This window comes from Aptenodytes patagonicus, chromosome 1, assembly GCF_965638725.1.
Source record: "Aptenodytes patagonicus chromosome 1, bAptPat1.pri.cur, whole genome shotgun sequence".
Taxonomy (NCBI): Eukaryota; Metazoa; Chordata; class Aves; order Sphenisciformes; family Spheniscidae; genus Aptenodytes; species Aptenodytes patagonicus.
In genome coordinates this window covers 129,929,297-129,946,694 of record NC_134949.1, presented here as the reverse complement: position 1 = coordinate 129,946,694, position 17,398 = coordinate 129,929,297, and the positions used below count along the sequence as shown (strand labels likewise).

The window sequence follows — 17,398 nt, the reverse complement described above, 5'->3', positions numbered from 1 at the left end:
ATACTTTGGCACCCATTTCAAAACGCTAATTTTTCTTCTTATACATTGGCTTTTGATATCCATTTAGTAGAGACACAATGAAAAGATGAGTTTTGCTGTTAACTGAGGAGCATGAAAAATTGAATTTCTACTAAAGGAATGTGTCCCAATGACATCATCATCATTTAGCCTAACCTCAAATGCTTAAGGAATAATTCTATAGTTGCATGTGGAGTTTACTTTAATTCTAGAAAGCATGCTAGAAAGTCTTTTCAGATCAGCTTTTTTCTGTGCCTAAAGACGATCATCTTGCCTTTGACTCCATCCTAGCAGATGATCAAAATAACGTCTTACATGTTGCTCACAAATACTATGTAACAACTCACAACTTCTAGCTCATAACTCTAGTTCTTACAATTGTTCAACTTTTAGAAGTAGTTGCTAACCAAGATGAATCCATGTATCCGAATTTACTGTTTGTGCATGTGGATGAGAAAGGAGAAAAGTAAAAAATGTCTAGCGCAGAAGATTTATTTAGTCTTCTGCTGATAAAGCTTTCCTTTTGTGATACTTTGTAAGATTGATACAAATGCATAATATTATGAGTATATAAATATACACCAATGGCTTGATTCAGCAAAATACCCCCTCTTGCTTCTGCTTGTTCCTTTAGTTGTTTCATCATATGTATTTCCCAAATAGTCAATGTTCTTATTTACTGTTATCCTTTGTAAATGCACCTCTCTGTCTAGAGGTAACATCTCGGGTAGCCCCTAAAATAGAGACATCCAATCTTTTTCTGGTTTTGCTGCTGTTTATGCTGAGCAAGGAGGGTTGGCAGAAATTAAATGAAGCATATTTGGAAGGTTTCTCGAAGTGAAAACAGAGGATGTTCTTCCTGGGTATATCAAGTCCTGTATGTTTTCTTCCTTCATGCTTCCATCCGTTTTGTTTTCTCTCCAACAAATGTCTGGGTCTTTTTTTTTAAACACGATTTGTGTCTTAGGTGCCTCTTTAAAGCTGTTTTGGAAAGCTCTGCATATTATGAAATTTAATCTTCTGAAGACCTCTGTGCTTAGCAGGCCAAATTCTGTTGGTTGCAGATAACAAAATTATTGGAAGGGTGTTGATGGCTTCTGTCTTTTAAACCCAGATTGACAGTGATCTTTGGCCCAGTGAATCAATGTATCTGTTGTTGTTACCTGTACAGTGAAATGTGGTTATCAGCTGCAAGATCATTATTGGCTGATGCTGGAACTGGGATTTTTTGCCTTCCCTACTGTTCTCAAAAGGTGTGGCGATACTGTAGAGTGCTGTAGGTCATCTAGTATGGAGACCCTGTTTCCTAGGAAGGATGAGAGTTTCTACCTGTAATCCATTCAGCTAATTCTGGGGACTACTTTCTTAAGTGTTGAAGAGAAGGAGAACAGATCTGAAGTCACATTTCTGTTTCTTCAGGGCAGGGTATGGGGTCAGCTGAGTGGCAATATGAGGAGGAATGTCTGTCTTTCTCTCCTCTCTGCCCCCTTTCTTTTTTTTCTCTCTTTACCATGGAAGAGCAGTACAAGTTTGCATTGTTTAGGCAGCCAAGATCAGTGCTGTGATCTACAGAAGTTGAGACATTTTGAGACTATTCTGCAGAGTCCCTGAGTTCTAGAATTTGATAGTTTCATGGCATGTGGGTTTTGGACCCAAGCTCTGTATTTTCTCTTGCAGTTTACTTTTGTAGTCTAAATATGTCTAGTATTGTTTGAGAGCAGCATTTTTGGTCAGATCTTGATAATAGACTTAAATTATCATCTAATTATTTATTTGGGGTTTTTATTTTCTTAACTTTTTTGTTTTTTCTTAGACTACATACTCTGCATAACTATGCTTTTTTTTAAGTTTGTACCAACATTTTTTCAGATAGATATTGTTAGAAAAAACAAACAATGCAGAGTTGTGCAGGGTTTTTTGAGGTATTGAAAGAATTGGCATGATTATCGGCTAGTGTTCTTTTGCTATAGTTTTAAGACCATGAGCTTTTGTTTTGAAAATTGACTTCATCTTACTTAGTGTATTAATATTAAGTTTAGAGAAGCATATCGGATGTGGAAGAAACTGTGGTTATGCATATTGTGGTTATACTACAGTTGAGGGTCTCTATCTCTACTATGCAGTTTGTGGGCAGGTATTTCTATTCCTGTTTTGCTGCAGATCTTCTCCCTGCAGCATACTGAGCTGCTCAGATTGCTTTGATATTTTTCATACATACTGTAACTGTATAATCCTCATTAATTAACTGCTTTTAATAACTGGTAAGAACTGTTGATGTGTCAGAAGAAAAAAGAGACTTAATACGCTTTCTATTAGAGATCTTTTAGGAAAATTTGGAACTTGCATCAAAGACGAGTTTCTTAAATGGATTTATGAACTGTTAGGAGCAAGACTTCTCTGCTTTTCTTAACACTTGTATTTTAATTTCAGTCAAACTCAGCGAAGTCCCCATGTGTTTTACCGACATGACTTAATCAATCAACTTCAACACAATCATGCCCTAGTTACATTGGTTGCAGAAAATCTCTCTGCCTATATGGAAAGCATGAGACAGTATGCTAAAGGTAAGTTTTAAAATAAAAATTGCTTCATAAATAGAGTGTGTGAAAATTCCAGTTGAAAATGGAGTTAAAAGCAAATTCTCATATTGAAATAACTATTAAGTTTATTTAATTTTCAAGCATCTGTGGGGTTGGTAGCCTTTGTGGTGTCTGACTGGGCAAGAAAAGCTTAAAATGTAAACATTTTGTTTCATGATTGAAAATGTGGTGTGTTTTACAACAGAATATGGGGAAGTGGCAGCTCTTGTTTATCTGTGGATTGATAAACATTGTCGTGTCCTACTTAGGCTAGGGTGGTTATTTTTGTGGAAATCCCTAATAATAATCTTGGATTTTGTCCAACTTTGAGTTTTGAATTTTTGTAGGCTTGTTTGAGAAGCTTTTTAATCACCTCTATTTGAAGCCAGTGTTTGGAATTTGTCAGGGAGAAGGACTTTAGACCACAGGGATACCGTTTCTTTTTACCATACAACGCCATTTCTGTTTAGTTGCTTTCTCGCTGTAGTTGTTGTCAGCAACACTTGGGCAACACATCATGTTAGTATTTATATATTTTGGGCTAAACTCAACCCTTTGCTGCTGAGTTTACACTCTTATTCTGCACTAGCTTTCTAGCTACTGAGGTAGAAGTAGGGAAGTGAAGGGGAATGATGGACCAGGAAACTCCTTGTTACACTGGACCACAGTACTGTATATATAGAATTAAGCCAACAGAAGTGAAAGGAGGAGATTTACGCCCCCCTACATCTACTTTACTGACTGGAACGAGGGACCATTCTACCCTGGCATCATAACATCCTACCAGCCTTTCAGTTACATCTCAAAAATGACACAGTATGTTATATAGGAATTCAACGTAGATTGTTCACAGAGGACAGGATATTTGCATGTTGTAAAGTATGTGTGTGTGTGTATTCCAATACTTAGGTAAGTTGCCTAGACACCTTTAATTTTGGAATTCATTTAATTTGGAGTACTTGATAAAATATATCCAAAGTATGTCCTTGAAGACTTGTTTGAATAGTGGTGCTATACGAAGAAGCTTCAGCCAGGTATAGGTCAATGAGAATGACATTTAAGCTAAATCTGCATACTGCAGCTATATTTCTCTACTCAGGAATACATTAGGGGGTTTACCCTAATTTAAGTTCCTTAATTAATGATAGCATTGCACTAATTAATGTTAAAATAATACTAAATGCTTTGTTCTGTTCTCCAGCTATACTGTCTTAGGGTTAGTCTTCTCCAGGAAGGCAGAATAGAACAAGTATTATTTCATGTAACTTCCGTAAGCTGTTGGAGTGGTCTTTAACTTTGCTAAAGTGATGCAAAAATGCAATTTTGTTTATAACGAACTCTGCATCTTAACTAGATGAATAGCTTAGAGTCTATGATTCTGTGGTTCTCTCCTTCTCTTGGACTTTGGCTAGCTATGAAATCTGGGGTTTGGCCTCAGGGTTATGAAGGAAACATAATCAATAACTATATTCTAATGCAATGTTGTCTTTGTCCAAAAATAGCTTATGCATACTATTAATGTATGAACTATTATTCATTAATTTCAATTATTTTTAAACTCTGAAGCCAAAGGTCATTTTTGACAATATTGTTTACCTATCAAATTGTTGATGACTTTGGCAGAAAAATTAGGCTGATGTCTTGCATGATTCTTTTCTTGTGCCAAAGAAGACATCTCGTTGCCCTGCCCCTCCCCAAATACAGTGACTCGGTAAAGCAATAATATAAACATCTTCAGCATGATAGGAATTACAAGTGTGCAAAGAGTTTAAATGGAATCTAATTACAAAGCAATTAAATTGTGCTTTCTTGAGATGAAGCTGCTGCAGAGTTCTACTCGTTTGCATCAGAGTACAAAAACAGATGAACAATAGTGTGGATTTTTTTAATTAGATGCTTTATTACACAATTAAGGGCAGCCAGAAAATATTTCCTGATGTTCCAGATACTGTACTAAGACTGTAATACACAGGTCCTGTGCAACTTCTCTTTCAGTTTCAGTTTTATATACTAAATAGAGCAGAACAAAGAGAGAGCACTGTGAAGTTTGCCTTTCATGCCTTCCTGGAGGAGGAGAAAAGGTGGCGGGGGGCAGGGAAGGGAATAAATGAAAGGAGAAGAAAGATGATTATGAATGTGAGGACAGAAAGAAGGAACTGGACAGCTGTAGAATTAGGCTGAGCTGGAGAAGGTGAATGAGACAGAGGGAGAAAATTCAAGGCAAACTTCCAAACAGGAGAAGGTCGAACTAATGCCATGGCGGGGGGGGCGGAATCCAGTTGCCTACAGATCTTTTTGGTAGTTAATGCCACAATTACTGTGTACTTTGTGATTATTTTTTGTATTAATTTTGAATTTGCCATATTTTTGTCTTCCTTGAAGGCTTCCGTAGTTTTGTGTTCTGTGATGGAGAACAGTGTTCCAATTCTCCTGTTATTCACTAACACATACTCTTCTATCATACTCCCTTTTGTATGATTGCCTTTTTAAGGTTAAAGAGAAGCCTGATCTATGTTTCAGAATTTTTTCCATGATCTATGACTTTCTCTTCTACTGAACTCACCCTTTCCTTCCACTCTGCAAAGTCCTCCATGAGATGAGACAACTGCTGTTGCATTGTGTAGTCCTGAAGGAGGAGGTTACAGTTTCATCTTTTTGACTATTTATCAAAGACCTTTTGAAAATTTGAAAATATTGCTAGCCAGTTCTTCTTTATCTTCTGTTTTTCTGAAGTAATAAATCCAAAGTGTTAATGAAATGTAATTATTTGTAGAAATTGTGCCATATGATCTTCTGTATGTGTTTATCACTAATTATACTTAAATTTTCAACTAGTCATTTTTTGATCTATAATTTCTCTGTTCATTCTTCTGCTCCTGTAGGTAGAAAGGATTTTTAAGGAGATCATACTTAGACTTGCTGTGGGATGCACAGTGTAGAAAATAAATCGGGCAAATTTAGAAAGAAGCTGAGATGGAGAATATTTAGGGAGACTGAATTTTTTTGTAGTTCAGAGTTTTTCAGAATTCTGAAGTACATACATACTGCCTTTGGGCAACTGGCTGGCCTTTAATACTTGAATTCTTCTATCATTGCCACTATTGACACTTGTGTCTGTGAATTAATCTGTATTCAGGAAAAACAAAAAGCCCAGATAGTCCCCATAGTTGAAACAAACAAACAACAATAACACCCCCCATCCCCCCCAACAAAACCAAATCAAACAAAAAACCACCCAAAACACCCAACACTTGAAGTAATTAGTTTTAATTTCTCTGCAATATGCTTATGTACCATAATTGTTTCTTCTGCTAGACCCATGGCATGTTTTTCAGGTTCTCTACTTCTAATACTTAAATAATTTTTGTTCTGCTACTTTTATATTATTTCTTCAGAATTTTTTTCAGATGTCGTCTTTTGATAATTGCCCATTTATGCTTACTTCATTAGGATTATAGTTTAAATTTTCGAAGGATTTCTGGTGAACATAATGTCTCCAGTTTTGTAGACATCAGTTAACTACTAGTCTTCTGTTTTCCTTTTTACTTAATTTTTAAGCTAATGTACCTTTTGCACTTGTTATATAGAAAGCATTATTTATGACAATTATTTTCCTCCTAATTTTGAAACACTGATGATGCACTTCAGCTGTTAGACTTGCTTGGGTGTGTCGTTGTCCCTCCCCCTTGATACAATAGGAGATACTGATTTTCAGTTCTAAAGATAAATTTTGCCATGAGTCTGGATGTTGTCATGATACAGTCTCCCACAGCTGGGTTATCTTAGTTAAATGCAATCTGTATACCTTTGCAAATAAGAAATATAGCATTAATTAATTTAGAATGGAGCTGTCATAATGAACATGTGTCATGATGAAATATTACTAGCACAGATCAAGGTAGTGCAAGTACAGATCTAGATTGTATCTCTTTAATTTAAAAAAAAAAACCCAAACCAAAAACAAAAAACCCACACACACCAAAATCAAGTTCCTGTGAAGCAAATAGCTGTTTGTTAAAAAAAATATTACGCTGAGATTTGATAAAATGCAGATAGAAGTTTGACTTCTTGCCTTACTTTCAAATTACTCAACTTCTGTTTCAAACTTGTCAGTATTACAGGCATTTGGTTTTTGTACTTGGAAACTTGCAGTAAATAAAGTTGTCGTATACTTTCCTCCTATAAGTGGTGTCACGTATGTAGCTACTTGTAAAGGTGTTAAAGAACTGGAGTCATGATTTCCTCTGGAAGGAAAAAACCCTAAAAATGGAAAACTGAAATTTTGGAAAAGATGCTCTGTAACAAAACTAAAGCATCCTCAGAAAAAAGACTGGATAATCTGAATTATGTGCTTGGTATACTTTTATTTTAACTGACTTCTGACTTCAAACTGACTACTTGAAATAAGGAAAAATTGATTAGAATAAGTAGAATGCAGGTTCTTAATTCTTCTGTAATACTTTCATTATACTGAGTGGTGAGCACATGTATCTGCACGTAAGTGTGTGTTGATTTGATTAGAGACCTCAGTAATCTTTGCCTATACCCATTTTAATTTAGGATGAAATATTAACTGGTAGCAGGCTGCTAAAAATTATTTTCGTACACCGTACTGAAAATTTATTGTTCTTTGAGTGGTTTTAATTACGTTCAGACTAAGAAGTCTTCAAACAAGTCCTTTCTTGTAGAGTCAGCATGTCTTTTCTGAATGTATTGTCTAATAAGACTTTTCATGTTTGCAGAGCATGGTGAATATGATCCTCAAACTGTAAGACCAGGAAGCAGATACAGTCATGTACAGGAAGTACAGGAGCGACTTAACTTCTTACGGTTAGTTTTAACTTGATCATTTGTTTAACTTCTGTAAGAATACTTCAAATACTTTAAAGAAAAAAAAAAAACCCAACTTGGTATCTTTTTCTCTTACCTAGTTTTAAGTTGCTGTGTTAACTTCTTTCAAAACTCAAATGCAAAAATACACCAAATTTTTTTTTTGTTAGGTTGATTTGTTTGTTTGGTTTTCCCCCCAGAGGGCTTCTATGCTAGTATTGGAATATTCAAATAAAGTTTATTGGGATCTTTGCAATCCAAGGCTCTGATTCTGCACTGAGATTTGTATGGGCTCTTTCTGTTTGTGTGCAGAACCCTACTGACTTGAATACAATGTGCATGTGGATACAGTTACATACATATTGGGGTAACTTAGCTGAAAATTTAAAATATTCCACGTAGTGATATGCCTACGTGTCCTTATTTGTTGTACCACACCAGAGTTAAATCCATGGTCATAAACTGACATATACTTGTGTCAGACACTGATGCTATGTTACCAGCAACTGAGCCTTAGAAAGAGGTTGGAATAAAAAAAATATTCGGATGACTTTTGACCAGCTGCTGTATAAGTAAAATACAAAAACAAAGGATCTCTGCTCATCACAGAGCTGCAGTATGTTGATGCTTTTTAGGCTCTGTCTCGCTCAGCTTTTTCTTACTTGGTTTAAACCTTTTTTAGACAAGTAAAAATACATGAACTGTCAAGTTCTGAAGTATTTTTTACTTGTTTTCTGAGATTTTTTTTTTTGCTTTTTAAAATTCTACCAAGAATTTTTATGAATTAAACTGAAGTGTTAAACAACTATTTAATGAAATTATACAATAGCATATGGATAGCAGACTTAATTTATCACTCCTGCATGTTAAAAATTGTAACTTTCTTTAAGTTCACTAGTTGTTAATGTAAAGGAATTAATGAAGTCCCATGGCTGTCAAATGTAGAATATGTAAGTAGCAATTTCTGAAAAGCAATGCCATAACTTAGTCCCTGATTTCTTTTACAAAGAAAGCATTTTGAATCAGAAAAATGATTCTGAAGAACTTTGATTATCGCTTGTTCTTCCTGAAACATTCTTAGTGTTAACACTCACAATTGAAGTTCTTAATAGTTTTTTAATAATAATTTAACACAAATGAAAAACTTACTTAAATAAAAGGAAAAATGTCCAGTTCGTTGACTTCTGCTTCTGGCTCTATTCCATAAAATTGATACCTTATTTTGTGATTTTGCTAAAGTGAGTGCTAAAACCTAGTGAACGATTGCAGAAGTAATTTAATCTTTTATGTTGTGACCTGACTTTTAAACTAAATAGTTTACATTAGGAGATGTGCATTTGTTTGTATATAATATGTAAACAGCACTTGGTATTTTTGTGCAAAATGTTTTTTGCCAAATTTTATTGCGTTTTTGTTTGGACTATAAGGTCTTGATCCATTCAAACTTACTAAGAAATCATGGGGCTAATTATGAGTGGACTGATGATGTAAATAAAGTTTTCAGGGTCGTACTTACGATATATACATGTATAACATTTATTCACCTTTTTGCCTGTACTTTTTACTGAATTGTAACTCTAGATGTCTGTTAGACAGTGCTGTTAATTGTCTCTTTGTTTTGCTCAAGATTTTTATTGAAGGATGGTCAGCTGTGGCTCTGTGCCCCTCAGGCGAAGCAAATATGGAAGTGTTTAGCTGAAAATGCAGTTTATCTTTGTGATCGCGAAGCCTGTTTTAAATGGTATTCCAAACTAATGGGGGATGAACCAGACTTAGACCCTGACATTAATAAGGACTTCTTTGAAAATAATGTGCTTCAGCTGGATCCTTCCCTATTAACAGAAAATGGAATGAAATGTTTTGAACGTTTCTTCAAAGCTGTGAACTGTCGAGAAGGAAAGCTAGTAGCAAAGAGACGAGCCTATATGATGGATGATCTGGAATTAATAGGATTAGACTATCTTTGGAGGGTAAGTTAATTGGAGGAAACATCTGAAAGGTTAACAGCTAAGTCTTTCTCAGTCTCTTTTTATGTTTTTAGGAATGTGTAATTTATTAGTTATAGACTGAAATTACAGAAAGCTACTTTTTCAAACTAAATGCATGGATATTGACTCCACTGTCTTACCAGCAAGTATGCAAGTTGGTAACTTTGCAGACTGATGTTTAATGGAAAGTTATTTGAGACATCAAGTATATTTGTGTATACACATGAGATTAAAAATTTGCCTATACTGTTGAAGAAAGGATCATTCCAGTTGAATTATCTGTAGGTTTCTCTCTCTCTCACATGCACATTAGAACTAAACTTTGTTTTTTGCGCTTCGTAAGCTAGTTCATGTCATTCTAGTATGGTAAACTGGAGTGATTCTAGATTAGACCAAGTGATCACTGGGCTGATTCTTTCTTTTATATCCACAGCCTTTTGCCTGAACATGGTTATAGCTTTTCAATAGAAAGATTGTAGTTTTCTGAAGCTCGCCAAATCTATTGGTGAAAAACATCAGTACCTAATTTGATACTTAATTTTTTCAGAGTATTTCTAGTTTTCAAGAGCTGCATTAGAACCCACAGTAGCACACTGTGGCATGATTATCGTGGCTGTGTTTTGTAAAACGTGCCATATATAAAACAGCAGTCTTCAGTAATTTTGGGTGTGGCTTGTTGAAGGGTTAGGTATTTTAATCATGGTGATAATAGTTAAAACCAAAGTAGGTCACAATTTTTATGCGAATAAGTTTTCACACAGTGTTTGTGTACAAAGTGCCTGCATAATGCTAGCGTGTTTTAGTTGTGGGAATCAACTTAATTGGATCGGCCCTGCCATTTGGCAGCATGACAGAACTCCTGAAGCTTCAGCTCAGTATCCTGCAGGGGTTGTCTGTAAGGGCTGCTTTCAGACCTGGTGGCTAGTAATTAAAATATAGATTATCAGATTAGAAGCAGAAGTCATTTGCCTGTCCCCCTTCCACCCACTCACAGCCATTTAAATACTTTAAAATTCTGTTTTTAAGTCTTTGGTGATGTAGATTGTTCAAGCATCTGAAAAAATAGTTGTCTCATTCTCTGAAACTAGCGAAAATGGATATGTAATGTAAAGATGAATATATAAACACTATAATTCTGTTTATAAAGCATGGGCTTTTGCTAACTCTGAACTCCTTTAGACTAGTTAATTCTTAATTTTGACTCTTTAAGTTGTATTAATTGTATTTTGTAACTAAGCATTTTAGTCACTTTCACCTCATAAAATAATCAGACGTACTATTGTGTCAAGATACTTACGTAGTCGTTTTGTCTTTTAAATTTTATACCAGGAAGTTTTAAGGTGTTCTAATGCTTTTTTTTATTATGCTAGGTTGTGATTCAGGGAAATGACGACATCGCAAACAGAGCAATAGATCTTCTTAAAGAGATCTATACTAATCTTGGCCCAAGGTTACAAGTTAATCAGGTAAAAAAACAAACAAGCAACAAGAAAACTGGAATATAATATGATAGAAAAACAGTGATAAAATTCAATTTGGTGATATTTTTATGCTTGAAAGCTTTGAAAACAGAGAACAGTTTTCACGTTTTGGAGAGTATACTCCTTTGTCCAGCCATCAGGTTCTGGTCAGATGCAGAATTAAGAGTTTTTTCTGATATTTACAGACAGAACTCTGATAATTTTTTTTTATATTAAATTGATCTGTTGTATTTGCTCTTTCTACCCAGAAAACAGTTCATATCATATACTTAGGTAAGCCTTTTGTTGAACTTCCAGTTGTGGTACTTATTTGTACTAGTATGTTCACTGGATGGGTCTGTTGAGTGTTGTCACAAGCTAATCTAATCTTTTTTTATGTCATGTCCCTTACAAAGGGTCACAGAGTTCCCATATAATGGTCAAGCTGAGCTCTAGCAAATGAGATTTTTTTCTCCCTATGTTAATACTGTCCAGGAGCTGTGTTTCAGTGGACAGAGAGAAGAGATAATGAGTTTCTGAAAGGTCAGAGGAAATGAACTGTTGGGATTTCACAAATTTGGGGGGGGAATATTGTCCTCCAGACAATCTCCAGTTGGTAGCTTGCCAGCTGTATTTCTTAAAACTCCAATTTTCATACTTGTCCTCAAAACCACTTTTGTAGTCTTCAGAGCTGCCAGTCTGCTAGATGCAGCACAGCTGCTCTAGGTGGTGCATTTACAGCCATTCAAGCTATATCTTACTGTAGTGGCAGATGGGCTGTATGCTTCTTTCTTGCTGTAGGTCTGCGCTTACTGAGCATGCATAGATCTGTCCATCTGCACATGGTTAGATCTGACACTTCCAGGAAGTGTTGGATTTACTTAACATGCACGCAAGTATTTTGTTTCAGTGTGCTGGTAACTCCTCTGCTCCTGAGCTGCCTCTAAGAAGCGGCTACTGGACTGTGGTTTACTGCCATAGCTATGACTGTTAATGTTTCTATTGCAGACTACTACCTGGAGACACTGCAGACTTTTTACAGTGATATACTATAGGTTATGTGTCAGTCTAGGTCAGGAGCAAGGAGATGTTAGATATCAGGCAGAAGGAAGAGATCTGCTGCAGCTGTCACTATACTGAATCTAGCTCAAAATCTCTTTCTGAGTTTATGCAGAAGAAGAGTGTATCTGGAACTGGGTTATGTGACTGGGGGGGAGAGATAGTTGTTCTGGTGGTCTGTAAATGTTCTGCATTCACTCTTAGCGTCAAGTAAGTTAACCTGTACTAGATTTTCAGCTAGAGATTAACATAGTCTGAGGAAATGAATAAGAGAAAGTCCTGTTTAGTGGACTGTGCAAACTTTCACTTTTTCTATTTAAGTGCAAGTTTGCACTGTACAGTTACAGCTACTGATGACATGCAAGATTTTTGAAGCGCACACTAAATTAGAGCTATTTATCAATGGGAGTTTATTCTAAAGTGGAATAAAACACTTTATAGAGTAACTTACCTGGTTTTGTTTTGTTTGGGTTTTTTTACTTCTATCTTTGGATTATCTTGCTGAAAAGATAGTTTTTAATATTTCTTGTAATTGCACCAATTTTTTAATGTAATTAGGTAGTGATTCATGAAGACTTCATTCAGTCCTGTTTTGATCGTCTGAAAGCCTCCTATGATACATTATGTGTGTTGGATGGAGATAAAGACAGTATCAATTGTGCAAGACAAGAAGCAATACGAATGGTGAGAGTGTTGACCGTTTTAAGGGAGTACATAAATGAATGTGACAGTGATTACCACGAAGAGAGAACTATTCTACCTATGTCAAGGTATGTGTGAAAATGCACTACTGTGATTCTGATTTCTGTTAACTAAAATGTTACTAATTTATTTGATTTTTACATTCTAAAGGGTTTCTATTCAGGCAATGTATTTCTAAAGTTTCAAAATTCCATTTTCTCTGCTAATACAGCTAAACTCTGATCTGTAGAAAAAAAAAAAAAAAAAAAAATTGAAAGACCAGGCAAATACAGGCATATATGAAAGGGACAGCAGACCTGAGAATAAACTTGTTTCTGGTGTTTTGTTCTATAACTAGCACAATGTACCTCGTGGCTAGATTGTTTTGGACATATTTCTTTTTTCCAGATAATTATTTAAAAGCAATACCGTTCTTCGAGTTAGCATGGGCAAACCTTCTTTGTTTTTCATAGTCCTGTCATACAAAAAACATGTTGTTAATGTATATCTTCATCTTCCAGAGTTGTTTACAGATATGCTAATCTTACTTTGCAAGCTTAAATTTAGGACTATCTCCAAATGAAATATTCTGTTAAGTTCCTCATAAGAAGAGGAAGAAGAGAACAGCACTTGGACGTATACTTATTTTCTGTGTACCTTCCCTCTTCTTATACTTGTCCTTGAGTAAAAACTTAGCTTAAGTCCTAGGTGCTCCTTCTTTAACTCTGTCTGTGGTACAAAGAGAAAGGAAACACTTAAATCCAATGTTACGTATATATTTTCACAAACAAAATACTTTTATTTCCTGAGAGAGGAAGGCAGAACAGAAAACTTCAAATGTTCCAGTGTTAGTAGCTGCTGTCTGTGGGATGAAAGTCTCAAAAATACATAAGGAATACACTGAGATTGCTAGGGATTTATGATGCAGCTAACATTTTTAGACATGGTGGGGGTTTGTCCCCTTATTTTAAATGCTCTTTTTGTCACAAAAATTGAAGAGATTGCTGTTTCTTCATGATGTGTCAGTAATTTGCAGTGCTCCTACAGCATTTTTATTGTATATATTGATTGATTAGTCCTAAGTAAGTTCTCTTGTTGATTGTAGGTGCATCTTTTTTTATATGGATTACTTATTTAATTACACTAACTTTTTCACAGGTCTTGTTAGCAAGGAGCTTCTATGAGGAATTTTTTCTCTCTTTTGTTGCATGGAATTAGTTTGTTGGGCTTATCTGGGCACATCTTTCCTAATGAGTTCCCTGCCATTGTGCGAAGTGTGATCACTGCTCGTGTGAAAACATTTCTTCTTTTTTTGATTTTTTGAGTTTCGTAAAAGCATTTTGATTTTTAAAATTGTAATTCTAATATACAACTTTAACAGCTTGTGACAAAAGGCGTTAAGACTTGGTGACCTGATGGCTTTTTCTGATCCTGGTGCATTTAAAACTGAGTTGTTTTGCTAAAAGAGCAAAACGTCATTGCCAGTCTGAGCTTTCTTTGCAGGAAATTACAAGCAAGAGAAACGATCTAAAACTTCATAAGAGACTTTTTAATTCTGTCAGTGTTCCTAACCTGACTGTAAAGTTGACCATATGTTTAATGCACTTGTGCAGAATGTGGCTTCTTGAAAGTTTTTGTGTGTGTTATGTTTGCATAATTGCTGGTGCCTTCACAAAATAATCTCATGCTGGAGTATGCCACCGTACGTAAAGATTTGATGTTGAAATATCTGCAACACAAAATACAGCAGGAAAAATAATTTATTTAATGAGGGCAAAAATAACTTTTATCTGGTTTGTTTATTTTCAGAGCTTTCCGTGGTAAACACATCACACTGGTAGTTCGTTTTCCAAACCAAGGCCGACAGGTGGAAGATTTGGATATTTGGTCTCATACAAATGACACGATTGGCCAAGTACGGCGTTGTATTCTCAATCGTATTAAAGCCAATAGTGCGCACACAAAAGTAGAACTGTTCATCGGTGGTGAGCTGGTGGACCCTGCAGATGATAGAAAATTAATTGGGCAGTTGAATCTCAAAGATAAAACGGTAAGCGTTGCAGGTTGATTATTTATGTCAATTCAGATGTCACTTCCCTTTTGTAAATGCTTGAAAAATACCATGCATGGGATCACTTATTCTTGTGAAATAGTTCCATTCCTCCTCCTTGTATTATGCCATTAACATTATATCAGAGGCTTATTTAGTAAAGAATCTTCATTTTTGCATAGTATTAAAGCTATGATTGTGTTTTTCAGCTAATTACGGCTAAGCTTACACAGATAAATTCTAATATGCCCTCAAGTCCAGATAGTTCTTCTGACTCTTCAACTGGTTCTCCGGGCAACCATGGCAATCACTACAGTGATGGTCCAAATCCAGAAGTTGAAAGCTGTTTGCCTGGAGTGGTAAGCATATATGTAGATTCTGAAATGAACAGTTTAAAAGCATTTTTTCCCTGTACTTTGTCCTTAACTAACAATTTTTATGGGGGTTTTTATTTGCTTATTTTAAGATCATGTCACTGCATCCTCGATACATCTCTTTTCTTTGGCAAGTTGCGGACTTGGGCAGTAGCCTAAATATGCCACCTCTTAGAGATGGAGCACGTGTCCTTATGAAGCTCATGCCACCAGGTAAAACTTCATTTTATCCTGTTTGTATTGTAATACCCTATATATTAATTTCTCACTTGTTATATAAAAAGGAAGTTAGGGGAGTATTTTCCACTTTCTGGTAATTTATTGATACTGTAATTCATGACTGTTACCCTAATTAGGATTGTATGTGTTTCCCAAATAGTTATTTCTTGTCTGTCACATGAAGTTGCATAGTTTGCAGTTGGTACTGGGGTTCAGTGCTGCACTGCAGTGAAAACGGGGAGAAGTGTTGTATTTTGAAGTGGTTTTGTAGTACTACTTTGTCAGTACAAAAGTGATCCTATTAGAAATAATCACTGCAGACCACTTCATAGTCTGATCTTGTCTGTCAGTTACATTTTTTGCAACTCTTCTGATACACTTAAAATTTTTCAGATTTATAATTGTAAACACTACTGGCTTGTTCTGGAGTGGTTGTGTTATAAAATGTTTATAAGTTGTGTTTTTATTGCAGATAACACTACGGTTGAGAAACTAAGAGCTATTTGTTTAGATCATGCAAAGCTTGGGGAAAGCAGCCTTAGTCCATCCCTTGATTCTCTATTCTTTGGTCCTTCTGCCTCACAAGTGCTGTATCTAACAGAGGTTTGTGATGCTTTGCCTGTTCTTTAAAAATCTTCAATTCTCTCTTTGGGCAATCCTTTCTGTAACATTGTGGAAGCCTAAGATCAATTTCTGGTTTGAGATTAACAATTGAAAATACATAACAATTTACTGGAATAAACTGATATATGGCCAATGCTGTCAAAGCATTGCTTAAGTATTATTCTAGCATAGTCTCATCTTCAATCATCTGTATTCAAGCTAGTGCATTTCTGTTAGTTAACTCTGTGTTTTGTTCTACAGGTAGTTTATGCCTTGTTAATGCCTGCCAGTGCACCTCTGGGAGAAGATGCCAGTGACTTCCAATACAACTTCTTAAAAAGTGGTGGTTTGCCTCTTGTATTGAGCATGCTGACTAGAAATAACTTCCTGCCAAATGCAGATATGGAAACTCGAAGGGGTGCCTACCTTAATGCTCTAAAAATAGCCAAATTATTGCTAACAGCAATTGGATATGGCCATGTTCGAGCTGTGGCAGAAGCTTGTCAGCCAGTTGTGGAAGGCACAAGTACAATTTCTCCGGTAATATAAATCTTCCTTGATGCAAATAGCAATGTAATCTGGTTTTTATATTGTCTGCAGCACCATCTGTCTACTCTCCATTGACAGTCTCTTTGAGTGAGTTGCATGTCAGGAACTCACGGTACTTTCAGATAATGTTGTCTGATTCTAAAAAAGAGATCAACTTACTAAACAAATCTCTGATGTAGAAAAGTTAGGTGTGAGATCCACCTGCTCTATATATGATTTTCAATGGTTTGCATGATTGTCAGTACAGGTAACTTTCCATTTTCAAGTACATCTATTCCATAAGTGCGAATTCTGATTCTTTTGAGCTGTTGAGTCTATTGAAGGATGTGCCTCTGAATTTCTTATATCTCCTATTTATGATTAGAGCATAAAACAGCAGAACTGATGTTGAGTCATGCCAGCCCTTTTTCTACACAAAACCAAGTCCTTGGCTTGCTAGATTCCTAATTCTGTCCATTGCTTGTAGAAAATTCTTGCAGAGAACAACTAAGTACATTGCAAAGTTAAGTGCTGATAGTTGAGAGGTGTCCTATCCTAAGATTTCTCAGAGTTGGAAAGGGAAAGTGTAACACAGGTGTTCTGAACTGTGATCTTGGGTGTCTATAGTAGTAGATTTAGCATGTTTAATATGGCTAGCTGGTTTTTCTACATCTGGATAAATGTTGTGGGTCAAGATTTTATTTCTGTCCTCTTACAGTATGCGTACAGCATAGAGCCCAAAAATTATAATTTGCTGCTGTCCTTGGGCATTTGCTTCAGGAATTCCAGCTTTTTTTTTTCTTTTGTGAAGTTGTGTCCCGAATAGTTGATTTGAGCTATCAACCTATACTCTAGAATACACAGAGGGCCCCACTTCAGAGCACTTTCTTCCAGAATATTTACTAAGATCCATCTCTGAAGCAGAGAAGTACATTCCCCTTAAGTCTGAAAAATAAATACCTGTTCTGGTTAGCTCCGTCTGTTGGAAGATACCAGATTCATTCTTTTT

General features: G+C 35.7%; 1 protein-coding gene across 2 annotated transcripts in view; it reads left to right on the top strand.

Annotated features, from left to right (window-relative positions):
* The window catches only part of USP9X (ubiquitin specific peptidase 9 X-linked), a 105,950-nt gene that overhangs the window by 48,645 nt on the left and 39,907 nt on the right, over window positions 1-17,398 (top strand). For both annotated transcript variants that reach the window (XM_076355320.1, XM_076355309.1), the window contains exons 14-23: window positions 2,449-2,582; window positions 7,340-7,427; window positions 9,055-9,397; window positions 10,786-10,881; window positions 12,493-12,704; window positions 14,425-14,665; window positions 14,875-15,024; window positions 15,132-15,252; window positions 15,731-15,861; window positions 16,123-16,401. In XM_076355320.1, coding sequence (XP_076211435.1) covers window positions 2,449-2,582; window positions 7,340-7,427; window positions 9,055-9,397; window positions 10,786-10,881; window positions 12,493-12,704; window positions 14,425-14,665; window positions 14,875-15,024; window positions 15,132-15,252; window positions 15,731-15,861; window positions 16,123-16,401 — 1,795 coding nt within the window. The remainder of the gene's footprint in view (window positions 1-2,448; window positions 2,583-7,339; window positions 7,428-9,054; window positions 9,398-10,785; window positions 10,882-12,492; window positions 12,705-14,424; window positions 14,666-14,874; window positions 15,025-15,131; window positions 15,253-15,730; window positions 15,862-16,122; window positions 16,402-17,398) is intronic.